Source organism: Myotis brandtii, unplaced genomic scaffold (genome assembly GCF_000412655.1).
Source record: "Myotis brandtii unplaced genomic scaffold, ASM41265v1 scaffold469, whole genome shotgun sequence".
Classification (NCBI taxonomy): Eukaryota; Metazoa; Chordata; class Mammalia; order Chiroptera; family Vespertilionidae; genus Myotis; species Myotis brandtii.
Genome location: NW_005367911.1, coordinates 1,283,336 through 1,298,714, shown reverse-complemented (window position 1 = coordinate 1,298,714; position 15,379 = coordinate 1,283,336). Strand labels below are relative to the sequence as shown.

Sequence of the window (15,379 nt, the reverse complement as noted above, 5' to 3'; positions counted from 1 at the left end):
GCCGGGGCGGCCCCGGGCCTGAGGCCCCGCAGGAGCAGGGGGAGGGACCGGAAGTAGGTCTCTGTATCCCGGTTGCTAAGAGACGGGGTTTCCACAAGCCAAACAGAGGTTCTACGCCTTCTTTTCTCCCTTTCTCGGGTTCAGCTTTTCCGAATTCAGAATTCCGTCATCATGTCGGACCAAGAAATTGACATCTTGCGAAGCACCTTTCCCTCCTACATGGCTGAGGGCGAGCGGCTCTATCTCTGCGGGGAGTTCTCTAAAGCTGCCCTCAGCTTCAGCAACGTGAGTCGCGCTCTGAGCCTATCCATCGCCCATCACCGCTCTGGATTCCCGACGATGCCTGGATAACACTGTCGTTTCTAGTCACTTGTTCCTGATGGATGCAACACAGTGACAGATAAGCCCCTGCTAAGCCGTTTTCCACCAATTCCCACCTGCGTTCCACCTGATTCTCAATAACTACTCTGACCTCTTCTACTTTTAAAAAAATAATATTTGTATTGATTTCAGACAGAGGGGAGAGAGAGAGAGAGAGAGAGAGAGAGAGAAACATCAATGATGAGAGAGAATCATTGATTGGCTACCTCCAGCACGTCCCCTATTGAGGATCGAGCCCATAACCTCAGGCATGTGCCCTGACCAGGAATCAAACTGTGACCTCCTGGTTCATAGGTTGAAGCTCAACCACTGAGCCATGCCAGCCGGGCTTCTACTTTTTAAATAAAATGTTTCGTGATTGATTGGCCTCCTTCTACAGAGCAGGCCCAGTTCCCCATCACTAGCGGGGTGATTGGCTGGGAGACTTCTTGCAGAAGTGAAGTCTCAGTTGCTTATGGAAGGTAGTTAGTAAATAACTAACAGTATCATACATAACCTTAGCATAGATTGCTCCACCTCACCCGTAGGGGATTGAGTGCTGTTTTAGGCTAGCAGGCATCCTGATTTGGGCCGTCGTTACCAATCCGGCTTCTACCTTGCCCTGCCTGGTACCTGTCAGCCTGTGTGGTTCCTTTCTCAGGCTCTTCACCTTCAGGATGGAGACAAGAACTGCCTGGTTGCCCGCTCCAAGTGCTACCTGAAGATGGGAGAGTTAGAGAAATCCCTGAAGGATGCTGAGGATTCACTCCAGGGTGACCCGACTTTCTGCAAGGTGACTGTAAGGCTGGAGAACTCCAACTTGCTTTCACCACTGCCATTGTCTGCAGCGCCCTCTGGTTAGAAGTGGTAGGAGAACCAGCCAGACCGCCTAGAGCAGTGATGGCAAACCTTTTGAGCTCGGCGTGTCAGCATTTTGAAAAACCCTAACTTAACTCTGGTGCCGTGTCACATATAGAAATTTTTTGATATTTGCAACCATAGTAAAACAAAGACTTATATTTTTGATATTTATTTTATATATTTAAATGCCATTTAACAAAGAAAAATCAACCAAAAAAATGAGTTCGCGTGTCACCTCTGACACGCGTGTCATAGGTTCGCCATCACTGGCCTAGAGTCTGATGCCATTTTCTCTTTCTTGATAGGTCACTTGTCTAGCTCCCTGCCTCGGTATCCCAACCTTGACCCCAACCCAAGCCCCTCCTGTTCCACCACACCCGAATTCTGTGATGCCTTGTCTGTCCACCTTGATTTGACTTCCTCTCATTTCAGGGCATTTTACAAAAGGCGGAGACCCTGTACACCATGGGAGACTTTGAGTTTGCCTTGGTGTTCTATCATCGAGGCTATAAGCTACGGCCTGATCGGGAATTCAAAGTTGGAATTCAGAAAGCCCAAGAAGCCATCAATAACTCAGTGGGAAGTGAGTGGCTGTGGGACCTGGGCCCTTTTCCAGGAAGTCTCTTAGAGTTCTTAGGTTTGGAGGAAGGCCTGAGGGCCTTAGGGGGTGACCACCAGGAGGCCTACAGGGAGTCCCATGCTTGGATTTGGCTGCTGCTGATTTTGTTGAAGATTAGGAACCGTTCCATGAACCGTTCACTGGGAGGACCAATCCCCGATCCACTATACTGAGCACTGCAGTGTCTGGTTATCCTCAATGCCAGATAAGAAGGGCTGTTTCCCTCAAGTCAGATGAACATGCCTGTTTTGGGCCTGGTATCGTAGGGTTGCATGGAGTCCCGAGTCTAGTCTTCCCTAGTCTCTGGCTTCTTCCCTTACCACCTGTGCACCAAGAGCTGGCCTTGTGTTGGGGGAGAGGGAAGGAGAGTGAGAGCTTGCCAGTGTGGATGGCAGGGTGTGGAAATGCATGGCATGGGAATCCATTTGTTTGGGAATCTGGCTGCCATGGCCCTGGGCTAGCAGGGGCTGCCTAGCCTCCTACAAGAGTATTACACGAAACACCATGCACCATTTGCCTGCCAGGCTGGCTCAGAGCCAGCTTTGCCACAACATCCCCCACCCCCCTGCCCGAGGCAGCCATTTCCACATGGAAATATGGGACAGGTCATGCTGGGGGTCTGGTCGACCTGAGCCCCAGCTTCTGTCCTTGCAGCTCCTTCTTCAATTAAGCTGGAGAACAAAGGAGACCTCTCCTTCTTAAGCAAGCAGGCTGAGGTAAGGGCCCCGGTTCTGATGCTACAATCCTTCCAGGGAAGAGGCCACGCGTACCTGAGGCACACAAGTCTTAGCGGCCCTGTTGCCGGGGAACTAGCTCCTACCCGTCACAGGCAGCCATGGGAGTCTGCCCCAGCCCCACGGGGGTCCTGATCGTCCAGCTACCCCTGGGGCAGAAACACTCCATGGGTTTCGGTCCCCTGGGAGGTCCCGGAGGAAGAGTTTGGGATCCCAGATTCTGGGCCCCTGGGTTCTCTGTGCGCCTTGCTGAGGCTCTGTCGGGTGCTGCTCTCTCTTCCCAGAGTATGAAAGCCCTGCAGAAGCCGCATCCCGTGAGGCAGGTCTCATACTACCCCAAGGCAGAGTCCAAGCGGAGGGGCTCGGTCAAGAGCGAGAAGACTGTCCGCCAGCTGCTAGGCGAGCTCTATGTGGATAAGGAGTATCTGGAGAAGCTCCTCCTGGATGAAGGTCTCAGGCCCTTTGTTTGCAACAGGGAACGAGGCGAAGGGGATCTGGAGTGGATGCTGAATGCGCGAGGCAGAGGCAGAATCTCTCCTATTAGCCAACCTGTTCCTATGGACAGGTTTTACGCTCATTTTACAGATGGGGAAACTGAGGCGCAGCAAGGTTAAGTCACCTAAGGTCATGCCTAGGTCAGCAGTTGCAGAGCTTTCAGATTCGGATCCAGGAAATTCAGTTTCAGAACCAGTGCTCTCGAGCACTGTGCTACCCTGGGAGGGGACTCCGAAGGTTTGGGTTCCTCTACCACCGTGTCCCTGAAGGGGGTGTCCCCTTGGCCTTCAGTAAGGACAAAGGCCAAAGAATTCCAGCGGGGAGGTGCTAGAAGGGGAATCTGAGGACGCTAATACTAGAATGCCCCACACCTCATCTGGTACAGCCCTTCCTTTTATTTATTTTTAAATGTATGTTTATTGATTTCAGAGAGGAAGGGAGAGGGAGAGAGAGAGAGAGAGAGAAACATCAATGATGAGAAAGAATCATTGACCGGCTGCCTCCTGCACACCTCCACTGGGGATCAAGCCCACCACCCAGGCATGTGCCCTGGCTGGGAATCGAGCCATGACCTCCTGGTTCATGGGTCGCCACTCAACCACTGAGCCATGCCGGCCGGGCCAACCCTTCCTTTTAGAGATAAGGAAAGAGAGACCCTGAATGGGGACTAACTTGTTCAGGTTGACAAGCAAGTTAATGGTGGAGTTGCTGCCAGAGCCCAGCCTCCTCACCTCTGGTCCACCGATCTTCCAAACACGCTGTGCTGGCAGCAACAGGACATAGGACGGAGCCTTGAAATGAATGCCTCACTTAAACATGCGGGGTGGGAGTCTGGCCATTGGCTGATGAGCCTGCGCAGGGATCAGCCTTGAATCAATGGCTTTTCTCCAGAGCTGACTCCAAGGCCGCTGCAGGATCCTTGCAGGTCTGTCACAGGGCGTCACTGTTGGCTCATCTCCAATGCTTCCCTCCCCAGAGGAGCTTCTGTGGAGGGAGGGGTGGGGCTGACTACTCCAGTTGGCCTTGCAGCTTTGCCACCAGCTCTAACCTCTGCTCAGGCGGCGGGCAGGACCTGGGCACACCCCCCAGCTCCCAGCTGGCGCCGGCCCACTTCGCACCTGGGGAGTCATGTGGCGCTGGCACCCTGGGCCAGGCTGTGCATTTAGACAACCTCTGCTTGGAATGGGGGAGCCCGGAAGGCCAGGGGCTATCCATCGGCCGCCCCTTCTGTTAGTTCCTCATGAAAGTATATCTTGCCATAAGGGGCCTATGCCCTCAGCGCTATACCGTGGGAAAGCCGGCGAGGGAAGGGCTCTGGCCTCATCTGGGCCCAGATGGACCCCCTCTGCCACCCTCTGCTCTGGCTTTGCTCACTGTTTCTGCAACTCCAGGCAGAGCCCCCCACAGGGCCCTGAAGCAGGGACCCAGAGCCAAGAGGAGGCGACTCCCTTAGGTGCCTGTTCTGGTTGGTTCTCCTCACACCCTCCCCCTCAGACCTGATCAAAGGCACCATCAAGCACGGCCAGACCGTGGAGGACCTCATCATGACGGGCATCAACTACCTGGACTCCCGCAGTAACTTCTGGAGGCAACAAAAGCCCATCTACGCCAGGGAGCGTGACCGGAAGCTGATGCAAGAGAAATGGCTGCGGAACCGCAAACGCCGGCCCTCGCAGACGGCCCGATACATCCTCAAGAGCCTGGAGGACATTGACATGCGTGGGTGATGTTCTCAGAGGGACGGGGACTGTGTCAGGTGGGAAGGGAGCAACAGAGCAGCCTGCGCCCCTGGCTTCCGTGGGCTGTGGGCGGCGTGGGGGGAGGTGGGTTCTCCCCTCAGCCACCAAGATGTCCCGCCTCCACATCCCTCTGTCGCTTCCCAGTGCTGACCAGCGGCAGTGCAGAAGGGAGCCTCCAGAAAGCCGAGAAAGTGCTGAAGAAGGTGCTGGAATGGAACAAAGAAGAGGTGCCCAACAAGGATGAGCTGCTTGGGAACTTGTACAGCTGCATAGGGAATGCCCAGATCGAGCTGGGGCAGATGGTAGCAGCCCTGCAGAGCCACAGAAGAGACCTGGAGATCGCCAAGGAATAGTGAGTGCCTGGGGAGGCCGGAGACCAGGGGCCGAGGGCAGGGGCCCGTAGAGGAGCTGGGCTGGGCCTGTGTAGCTGGGCCTCTTGCCAGGGCTGCTGGTGGCTGAACTCCCATCTCCTGCCCTGCTTGTCTGGGGAGGGGGGGCGGGCGAGGGGGGAGAGCCCGTGGAGGGAGGAGCCACCTGCCCAGCACTGAGGGTCAGGGGCTGAAGGAGACTGTTGGCTTTTCGCCACAAAGGGGAGGGCACTGGCCCACAACTCGAAAAAGCTCCCAGTGGTCTGGCTCTTTGGGGTGTTTTCATTTTGACACCATGTCAGCACGCATGCCTCCACCCCAGGCATGCAGAGGCTGCTAGCACCGGGAACACAGCAAAGCCCAGACACAAGGGGAGTGAAAGGGGAGGTGTGAAAGGGGAGGGACATCGCTAACAAGTCACCATGGTGACAAGTGTGAGGAAGGAAAGCCCAGGACCCTGTTAGGAGCCGTATATTTCAGGAGCACTTCAGGGAGCCTGTGAGGAGGCACCGAGGCAGGTGGGAGGACGCTTGAGGCCGGAGAGCACAGGGTATTGCCAGGGGAAGAGTGGGCCAGAGGAGGCTGAACCAAGGGGGCAGGAATCAGAGCCAACCAGGGCCTCGCAGACCATGGGGCTGACCAAGTGCCCCGGCTCTGGAGTCCGGCCGACCCGAGCTTCGGAATTGTGTCTCCCAGCTGTGGGACCTTGGGCAAGGCACCTAACCTCTCTCAGCCTCAGGTGGACGTAGCAATAGCCCCACCTGAGAGGGTGGGAGGGAGGGCCGGGTGCAGAGCACACACGGAGACCTCAAGACAGGGCTGTGGAGCCACAGTGACAGTAACCAGCTCTTCAGCTCTTCACACCTGGTGGCCCCTCAGGGGTACCATGGCTTTCAGGGCACCTGGTTTGAACCTTTGGCGTCATTGGTGGCTTTCTCCTCCCACAGTTCTGAGTCCCTTTCCGCCTCCCGTCATCCTGTTTCTACGCACAGGTTGGCCCTCGGCTCTCCCTGCCTCCAGCTGCTCCCACACATCACCTCCAGCGACTCTGCTTCTCATCTCTCAACCCTCCTTCCCTTGCTGACAAACAGGCCTTGGTCCGTCGTTGGCCTCAGATAGAAACCAAACACCTTTGCTTGGTACTCAAGGCCCTCTGATGTCAGTCCTCCATGTGGGTCAAACTGGACTTCCTGAACATTCATTCCGCCTCCTGCCCTCTCCTCCTCATTGGCTGGAGCCTGCATGCCGTCCATTCCCAGTTCATTCTCACCTGCCTGCGCCGCGGAGTAGGAGAGTAGGAGTATCACAGAAGTGTGTGTGGGGGGGGGGGGGGGGGGGGGCGCAGCTTTGGAGACATACCTGACTTTGACCCTGGCTCTGGCACTCAGAGGCTGTGTGGATTTGATTAAGCTGCTCACCTCAGTTTCCTCATCTCTACTGAAGGCCTAATAATACCAACTCACAGGGATTGTGAGAATGAAATGATATGTATTGACAGTAAGCCATTTGGACCCAACCCTATCCCAGGCCCTAAAGACATACACAATCTCTGCTTCTGGCCGGACTCCCTCCCAAGCCCCAGACCTGCACAGCCATCGGATTCCAAGGCATTTCCACAGGAACCCCAAATAACATGCCCCAACGGGAACCCTTCTGATCCCCCCAAACCCCGTGCTCCAGGGCTCCCTATCCGTGACGATGTCACCTTTGGCCACTCAGTTTCCAAGAAGGAGCCGAGGCTGCTCTCCAGACCCGTCCCTGCTCACGCTCAGCGGCCCAGGCCCTGTCCACGCTGCCTCTTTCCTTCTGTTTCCCTCCACGGCTCAGTCCGGATCCTCCTTGCTTCTTGCCTGTTTCCTCTGACCTGGATTTCCTGCTGCCCAGCTGGTCCTTCCTTCTGTGCAAAACAAACCCAATAATCAGATCAAGTTCAAGTGCCCGGTTCTGCTGCCCTTCCTTACCTGGCTTGTCCTGGTCTCTCCTGACCCAGCTCTCCCCAGCCCACACCTTGAGCCTTCCTCCTGCCAGTCCCTACGCAGGACCTCCTCCGCTGCCAGCCCTTTCTTCATCCACGCCCTCCCACCCCTTCTTCACCATGTAAACAAGAGTCTTCCTCCTGGAAAGCCTTCCATGCGCCCCAGGGGTGACTTAGAAACCCCTCCTCTGCGCTCTCCACACTCCCGTGTCCCCTGTCTGCCCCATGCGACTCTGGGCTGGGACTGTCTTACATTCCCTGTCTCTTCCCAGCACCTGCCACAAATGGGCGGGCAGGAAGTGTATGCTAAGTGGCTGCATAAACAGGGTGTTCCTTAAACAAAGTTCCTTTTTAACATCCGCAAAGGCCATGAGCTCAGTGTGCCCCAGGTGCTCCCTCACTCTAATCAGCCATGCCCCTCCCTCTCTGCCCCCAAAGTCCATCATTCTTTCAGGTGCAGCTCAAATCCCAACTTGCCTACATAGCTTCTTAGTGACCCCAGCCCTCATTTCTTCTTCCAATATCTATAGATGATTTGATTGAATGCTTTCTCATTACTATTATTGTTAGTGTATTATATATTACTAAAGGCCCCGTGCATGAAAATCATGCGGGGGGGGGGGGGGGGGGGGGGGCGGGGTTCTCTCAGCTCAGCCTGCGCCCTCCCGCAGTCCGGGAGCCCTTGGGGGATGTCTGACTTCCATGGAGGCAGGAGAGGCTCCTGCCACCGCCGCAGCACTCGCCAGCCATGAGCCCAGTTTCTGGCTGAGTGGCGTCCCCTGGTGGTAAGTACATGTCATAGCGACCGGTCGTTCTGTTAGGTCGATTTGCATATTAGCCTTTTATTATATAGGATTGTTATGAATACATTGATTTATTACAACTCATTCATTCATTCATCACACAACAGAACACCCACTTTAGAAGGGGAGGCTGACCTCAGAGGTGCTGTGAGAGCAGCGGGTGCAAAGTGTGGCCAAGATCCCAAGGAGAGAGGCAGGTGGCAGCCCTGCTGGGAGCCAAGGAGGCCTCAGAGAGGACAGGGGTGTCAGCAAGAGGAGACGAGAAGGAGGGAGAAGGGCACCCCAGACAGAGGGACCTGGCAGGTTGGAGGATTTGGGGAACTGCGGGTAGTGTGCAGGGCTGGGGCCAGGACCTGTGGGAGTGGGAGGTCCGGATGCCACAATGAGGAGGAAGGACCCTAGCCTGAAGGTACAGAGGGACCATGAGTTTGATTTTACACCAGACTGCAGTGTTGCTCTTGATGCAGAACAATGTGGTGCTGAGAGCAGACCCTGACCGCCTTCTCCCTCCCTCCCTCCTCTCCTCTCCCCCAACACCTCACATTCCTCACTTCACTGGGAACAAATTGAGATGTTTCCTTCTGGCCTCTTTTTAATGTATTTACCTACATATTTATGTATGTCTATGCATTACATAGGATTTTCTTTTAACAAAGCAACTCACCTCTGTATTTTTTTTTAAAAAAAAGAATGTGTCTTGGGAAGGGTGTAATTCTTTGAATGGTATTCCAGCTCGCACAGTCATTTGTGGAACTACATCTCTGTGGGCACTTAGGCCATCACAAAAGTGCTGCAGTGGAACTCCTCAGATATGTGTGAGTACCTCTGTGGGTAGAGGAATGTCTTTATTTATTGATTTTAGACAGTGAGGAAGTGAGGGAGAGAGAGAAACATTGTTTTGTTGTCCTACTTATTTATGCATTCATGGGTTGATTCTTGCATGTACCCTGACCCGGGATTGACCCCGCAACCTTGGCGTATCAGGAGGGTGCTCGCACCAACTGACCAGGACCCAGGTTTGCATTTGAGAAAGGCGGGCTGGCCATGGTGGGGAGACTGGGTCCGAGGAGGAGAGCTTCATGGAAGACATGGAAGCCAAGCGGGTTGCAGGGGCTTGAGGAGGAAGTGGGAAGGGAGAGAGTGAGAGGGATCTGGGACCTGGGGAGGGTTTTCCTGTTTTACTTGTTAGGAAGGAGGCAGTTTTGAACAGAGATGAGAATGTTTCTATGGTAACGGTAAACAATCAATGTAGGTGGTGCAGTTGTCTTTTTCTTTATGGAACTGTCTTACTCTTTCCTGATGACACATGAATACTGTAAAAATTTAAATACTACGGATCCATTCAAAGTTTCCCTCCTGCTCTCATTTCCCTTGGGTAATTATTGCTAATAGACTTATATTCTCTCTACTTTTTTAAGAAAGGCCCACTTTTTGTTTAGTTAGTTGTTTTTTGGTGGTTTAAAACAACCGTTTTCTTCTCTGACAGTTCTGGGGGTTATAAGTCTGATGGCAGTGTGGGCAAAGATCAAGGTGTGGTGGGGCCTCCCTCCCTCCAGAGGCTGAGGGCGAACCCGGCTCCTTGCTCTTCCAGCGTCGAGAGCTGCATTCATGGCACTCCTTGGCTCGTGGCCCCTTCCTCCAGTGCCAACGCCAGGAGCACAGCATCACGCTTCAGCTCTGCATATTTATTTTTAACCAGGAGGGGGCGGTAGACATAGCATATACTCCTACAATCTGACTTTTTAACTTGCTATATCAGGGATGATTTTTTCATACACAGAAATTCCCAGTGTTAAGCCACTGATAACATTCAGACTGTTTCCCATGTTTATTATTATTATTATTAAATATATTTTCATTGATTTCAGAGAGGAAGGGAGAGAGAGATAGAAACATCAGTGATGAGAGAGAATCACTGATTGTCTGCCTCTGCACGCCCCCTATTGGTGATGGAGCCCGCAACCCAGGCATGTGCCCTTGACCGGAATCGAACCTGGGACCTTTCCGTCCATAGGCCGACACTCTATCCACTAAGCCAAACCAGCTAGGGCTCCAGTGTTTATTACTGTAAACAGCGCCTTAATGAGTGTTTTTGCTACATTATCTTCTTGAGCTAAGTTCCGAAAGAGGAATTGCTAGATCAAAGGGACATCTTTGCTAGCTGGTGACCGGTGGCCGCCCAGAAAGGTCCCGATAATGTTCATTCTTAGCTACAGGGTATGAGAGGCCCCATGCGTGCCAGCCCTGCCAGCCTGGGCGTGTCCCTTAAACTGGACGCTCATGTCCCTGAGGCCAGGGCCCCTGTACACTCCGACTTCCTTTCTGTTTCCATCGTGCCTCGAATGCCCGATGGCTAGTGAACAACTTATCATGATTCTTCCCCACAGTGACCTTCCTGATGCCAAGTCGAGAGCCCTTGACAACATTGGCAGGGTTTTTGCCAGAGTTGGGAAATTCCAGCAAGCCATCGACACGTGAGTGACCAAGGACTGCCCCTTCCCCACCTCGGGGCCAGGACCTCCCACCCTCACACCAGACTCCCAGCCTGGAGCCAGGATGCCAGGAAAGGAGGCATCAGAAGACCTGAGATTGGCCCCTGCCTCTGCTAGGCGGCCTCAGCAAAGCCACTTTGTAAATGCAGGGGCTCATCCATTAAATTAATGAATAGACTAGAATCAGCATTTTCTCAGAATGTCCCAGTGACAAGAATCACCTCGAGTATTTTTTAGGGGTGTGAATTACAGGTTCAGTTTTGGAGCTCAGAGATCTGTTTGTTTGTTTTTTATAAAGTTTTATATATATATATATTGATTTCAGAGAGGAAGGGAGAGGGAGAGAAACATCAATGATGAGAGAGAATCATTGATCGGCTGCCTCCTGCACGCCACCTACTGGGGATCAAGCCCATAACCCGGACACCAGCATCAAACCCAGGACCCTTCAGTCTACAGGCCAATGCTCTATCCACTGAGCCAAACCAGCTAGGGCTCAGGGATCTGTTTTTAATGAGCACTCCACCTGATCCTTATCATGGGCCAGTTGAGTCCGGCACCTCTTCTGACACTATTCTGTGACTCACGGGAACAGAGTCTGAACTCTCCAGGTGGCCCAACTGCTGGACTTCTGATGTCCACCTTGGGGGCTAGTGACTTACACCAGTGGGGTGACTCAGCCCCAGGGAAACTTAGGGGGAGGGCCTGACCTGGAGACCAGCCTGGGCTGAGTGAGCCCACTCACTTAGCGCAGAGAGAAATGTCCTTCAGGCCCTAGTCGCTTGATTGAAATAGACATGTTCACCTCTGCTACACGTCATTTGGCTTCCTGAATGGCCCCGATGTCTATGTGCCAAAAGACAGAGGAGTATAAGCGTTCACTTACATATTTTTATAATAAAAAGTGTTATAGTAAGTATGTGGTTATTATTAAAATATTAATTTTGAAAATACAGAAAAGTAGAAAAAAAATTATCCAGTCCCACCACCCAAAGACAAGTACTAAATCTAATCCTAATCCTACTCTTTATTTTATTGATTTGAGAGAGAGAGAGAAAGGAAGGGAGAGAAACATCATTTTTTTTGTTCCACTTATTTATGCAGTCATTGGTGGGGGGGGGGGGGGGGGGCGGGGTTCTCTCAGCTCAGCCTGCGCCCTCCCGCAGTCCGGGAGCCCTTGGGGGATGTCTGACTTTTTATGCAGTCATTGGTTGATTCTTGTATGTGCCCTGAATGGGAATCGAACCCACAAACTTGGCATATTGGAACAACGCGCTAACCAACTGAGCTACCCAGCTAGGGCTGCTAATCCTCCTCTTAACTTTTTTAAAATTTATTTTGTTTGTTTTTTTCTGTGTTGAATTTTTTCTTATATGTACTTAAGAATTTTTTTTAAAAAAATATATATTTGTTATTGATTTCAGAGGAAGGTAGAGGGAGAGAGAGACAGAAACATCAGTGATGAGAATCATTGATCAGTTGCCTCCTGCACACCTCACACTGGGGCTCGAGCCCGAAACCCTGGCATGTGCCCTGACTGGGAATTGAACTGTGACCTCCTGGTTCGTAGGTCCACACTCAAACACTGAGCCACGCCAGCCGGGCAAGAATATTCTTAACCATTATTTTTATGTTATTTCAAATGATATTTTGTAAGCATTATTTGTAACTGTTGGATCAAATTTGATCCCATAGATGTGCCAAAATAGTGTTGGAAGCTTTAAAAAATGCTGCTGCTTATTAGCACCACTCCTTATGGAAAAGAACGGGCGGTGGGAGGGCAGTTCTCATCCTGTGGCCAAGGGCAGGGCTAGAGTGGAAGGAGCTGACCTGGTTCTTCCTCCCCAGGTGGGAGGAGAAGATCCCTCTGGCGAAAACCACTCTGGAGAAGACCTGGTTGTTCCATGAGATTGGCCGCTGCTACTTGGAGCTGGACCAGGCCGAGCAGGCCCAGAATTACGGCGAGAAGTCCCAGCAGTGCGCTGAGGAAGAGGGGGACATCGAGTGGCAGCTGAACGCTAGTGTTCTGGTGGCACAGGCACAAGGTATGGGCTCGGAGAGGACACCCTACCTTCCCCGGCACTCAGGCCGAGCTGCAGGCCTGGGCTGGGAGTCCTGAGGGCCAAACTTCACATCCCAGTGTGCCCCTAACCTGTGGGCCAAACCTCACATCCCAGTGTGCCCCTGCCCAGACGAATTCTGATTCTGAGAGTGGGGACCAACCCCTCCCTTTTGACCAGGGTTAGTGCCTACTGTGGGCTAAGTTCAGTTAGGGCTTAGGCGTCCTGATAGCTGCCCTGCCCTGGAGCTCAGCTGCAGACCAGCACAGCACTGTGTCCTCATCAAAACAGCGCCACCTGGTGTTGCTTGGCGCTCTTTACATCTGCATTCTTGCATGGAATCACCGTGCAAGCCAGTGATGTAGGCACCATTGTCCTCACTTTATAGATGGGGAAACTGAGGCACTGTTTCAGCAGATTGCGCCAGGTCACATGAGGGAACTTTTTGGAGCAATGGAAACGTTTTAAAACTGGGTTGTGGTGATCATTGCACAACTCTATAAATTTACTACAAATCATTGAACTGTATATTTAGACATGGGTGCATTTTATGATACGTGAATCACATCTCAGTGAAATTGTTTTTAAAAAACCAGCAAGGGGAAGGGGCATGGAGAAACATGAAACAAGACTGGCAATATTTTGATAATTGTTGACGCTGAGTGATGCGTGATGGAGGTTCCTTATACTCCTCCTTTTACCCTGGTGTACATTTGAAATCCTATATAATAAAAGGCTAATATGCAAATCGACCGAACAGTAAACGACCGGTCGCTATGACGCACACTGACCACCAGGGGGCAGACGCTCAATGCGGGAGCTGCCCCCTGGCAGTCAGTGTGCTCCCCCAGGGGGAGCACCACTCAGCCAGAAGCCCTGAGCCACTGGGCCTCTAGTATTTCTTAATACAATATTAAAAAAGAAATAGCTCCAGGTCACAAACTAACAGGCGATGGAGCTGGGACTAGAACCCAGTTCTGTCTGACTCCACAGCTCAGGCTTTGCGAAGCTGTGCTAAGCTGCTCCTGCCCCAGGTACATAGCTGACCTCGGCGAGGGAGGATATGTGGCCAGTGCTATGACCGGGGGGCATAATCATTCACTTATTCATGCTGCAAAAACGTACTTGGTGCCTTCTCGGTGTACAGTAGGGAGCAAAACCGTTAACAATTCCCTGCCCTCCTGTCTGAGGAGGTTAACTTTTAAGCAGACACTTGAAGGATGAGAGGCACCAGCTACTGTAAGAGCTGAGGACAGAGCAGTTCACCAAAGGAGCAGCGTGGAGGAAGTGGACAGAAGCTGTGCTGGTCCTATAAGCCGGAGGAGATGCATGTACATGGGAGCTCCCGGGGCCAGGGAGCCTTGGAGGAAGGAGGCTGATGAGCGGCCAGATCCACAGGGCCTCATGGGCCTTGTTACAAATCATAGATTCTTTCCTAAAAGCATAGAGAAAAGCACTGAAAGCTTTAAATCAGGGGTCCTCAAACTACGGCCCGCGGGCCACATGCAAATACAAATATTGTATTTGTTCCCGTTTTGTTTTTTTACTTCAAAATAAGATATGTGCAGTGTGCATAGGAATTTGTTCATAGTTTTTTTTTAAACTATAGTCCGGCCCTCCAACGGTCTGAGGGACAGTGAACTGGCCCCCTGTTTAAAAAGTTTGAGGACCCCTGCTTAAATCTAAATTGCAGACATGATTGCTGTGGCTCTTCCTAGAGCTATTTCCTGTTCTTAGGAGGGCATTGTGTAAGCTGAAGGGGCAGCGGGATGTACCCCTCAGGCTGGACGTCATCCTGAGTCCACTCTTGAGGACTTGTTGGGCCCCGAGGGTCTCTGCAGAACCAGGCCACCCCCTGCTGGTCTCAGTTTCCCCAAACGCAGCACAGCCTAGGGGGCAGGGCTCGGGCAGGTGCCACTCTGTGCCTCAGTTCCGTCCCCTGTAAATAGGGATAATTATGATATCCACCTGTAGGGCTGGCGTAAAGAATAAAGTAATACGTAAGCATGCAAGCACGGAGGACACTCAGTAAATACTAATCTCGTCCTTCCTGCCCTCTCATTAACTTCTCGTAAGTGTCTCTAACAGTGATGAGAAAGTTGCAGGCCTTGGAAAAACCTATTTATGGCTCAACACAAATGTAGGTATAGATCTCCATCCTTTTTTAAAAATTTTTTTAAAAATTGATTTCAGAGAGCAAGGGAGAGGGAGAAAGAGATAGAAACATCAATGATGAGAGAGAATCATTGATCGGCTGCCTCCTGCACGTCCCCTACTAGAGATCAAGCCCACAACCTGGGCATGTGCCCTGACCGGGATTGAACTATGACCTCTTGGTTCATAGGTTGAGGCTCAACCACTGAGCCACACTGGCCGGGATCTGCAAAGTTCTTTACAAAATGGAGTGAATATTTTAAAATATAGATTTCCTTTTTGGAACCATCGGACGATGGGTCAGGATGGAGTTGTTGGCCCCTGTACTGGAGACACATGATGTGGGCACAGGCCCCCTTCCCTCACTGACCCCTTCGAATGGCCTGAGACCCATGGCTCAGGTTCCCAGGTCCTGTCCTTAGAGGGGAGATGGCCCCAGAAAGCCAGGGGAAGGGTGGCCCCGGGCAGCTCTGGGGCTGCCTCCAGCTCACACAAGCTTCCAGCTCCTGCGGCCCCCCCCCGCGCATCCGGCAGCACCAATGTCACCACCCACCTGTGCTGTTCCTCCCCTGTGCTCCAGTGAAGCTGAGAAACTTCGAGTCGGCCGTGAACAACTTCGAGAAGGCCCTGGAGAGAGCGAAGCTGGTCCACAACAACGAGGCGCAGCACGCCATCATCAGCGTGAGCCTCTCCCCACCGGGCGGGGCGGGCGCCTGGGC

At 52.5% G+C, this 15,379-nt stretch overlaps 1 protein-coding gene across 1 annotated transcript in view; it reads left to right on the top strand.

Annotated features, from left to right (window-relative positions):
• The first annotated feature begins 71 nt into the window (after positions 1-71).
• TTC25 (tetratricopeptide repeat domain 25) overlaps positions 72-15,379 on the top strand; it is a 21,371-nt gene continuing 6,063 nt past the window's right edge. Inside the window, exons 1-10 of the mRNA XM_005875756.2 lie at positions 72-285; positions 1,022-1,153; positions 1,654-1,804; positions 2,495-2,556; positions 2,859-3,024; positions 4,564-4,788; positions 4,953-5,160; positions 10,342-10,428; positions 12,295-12,491; positions 15,241-15,341. Coding sequence (XP_005875818.1) covers positions 172-285; positions 1,022-1,153; positions 1,654-1,804; positions 2,495-2,556; positions 2,859-3,024; positions 4,564-4,788; positions 4,953-5,160; positions 10,342-10,428; positions 12,295-12,491; positions 15,241-15,341 — 1,443 coding nt within the window. The 5' untranslated portion in view covers positions 72-171. The remainder of the gene's footprint in view (positions 286-1,021; positions 1,154-1,653; positions 1,805-2,494; positions 2,557-2,858; positions 3,025-4,563; positions 4,789-4,952; positions 5,161-10,341; positions 10,429-12,294; positions 12,492-15,240; positions 15,342-15,379) is intronic.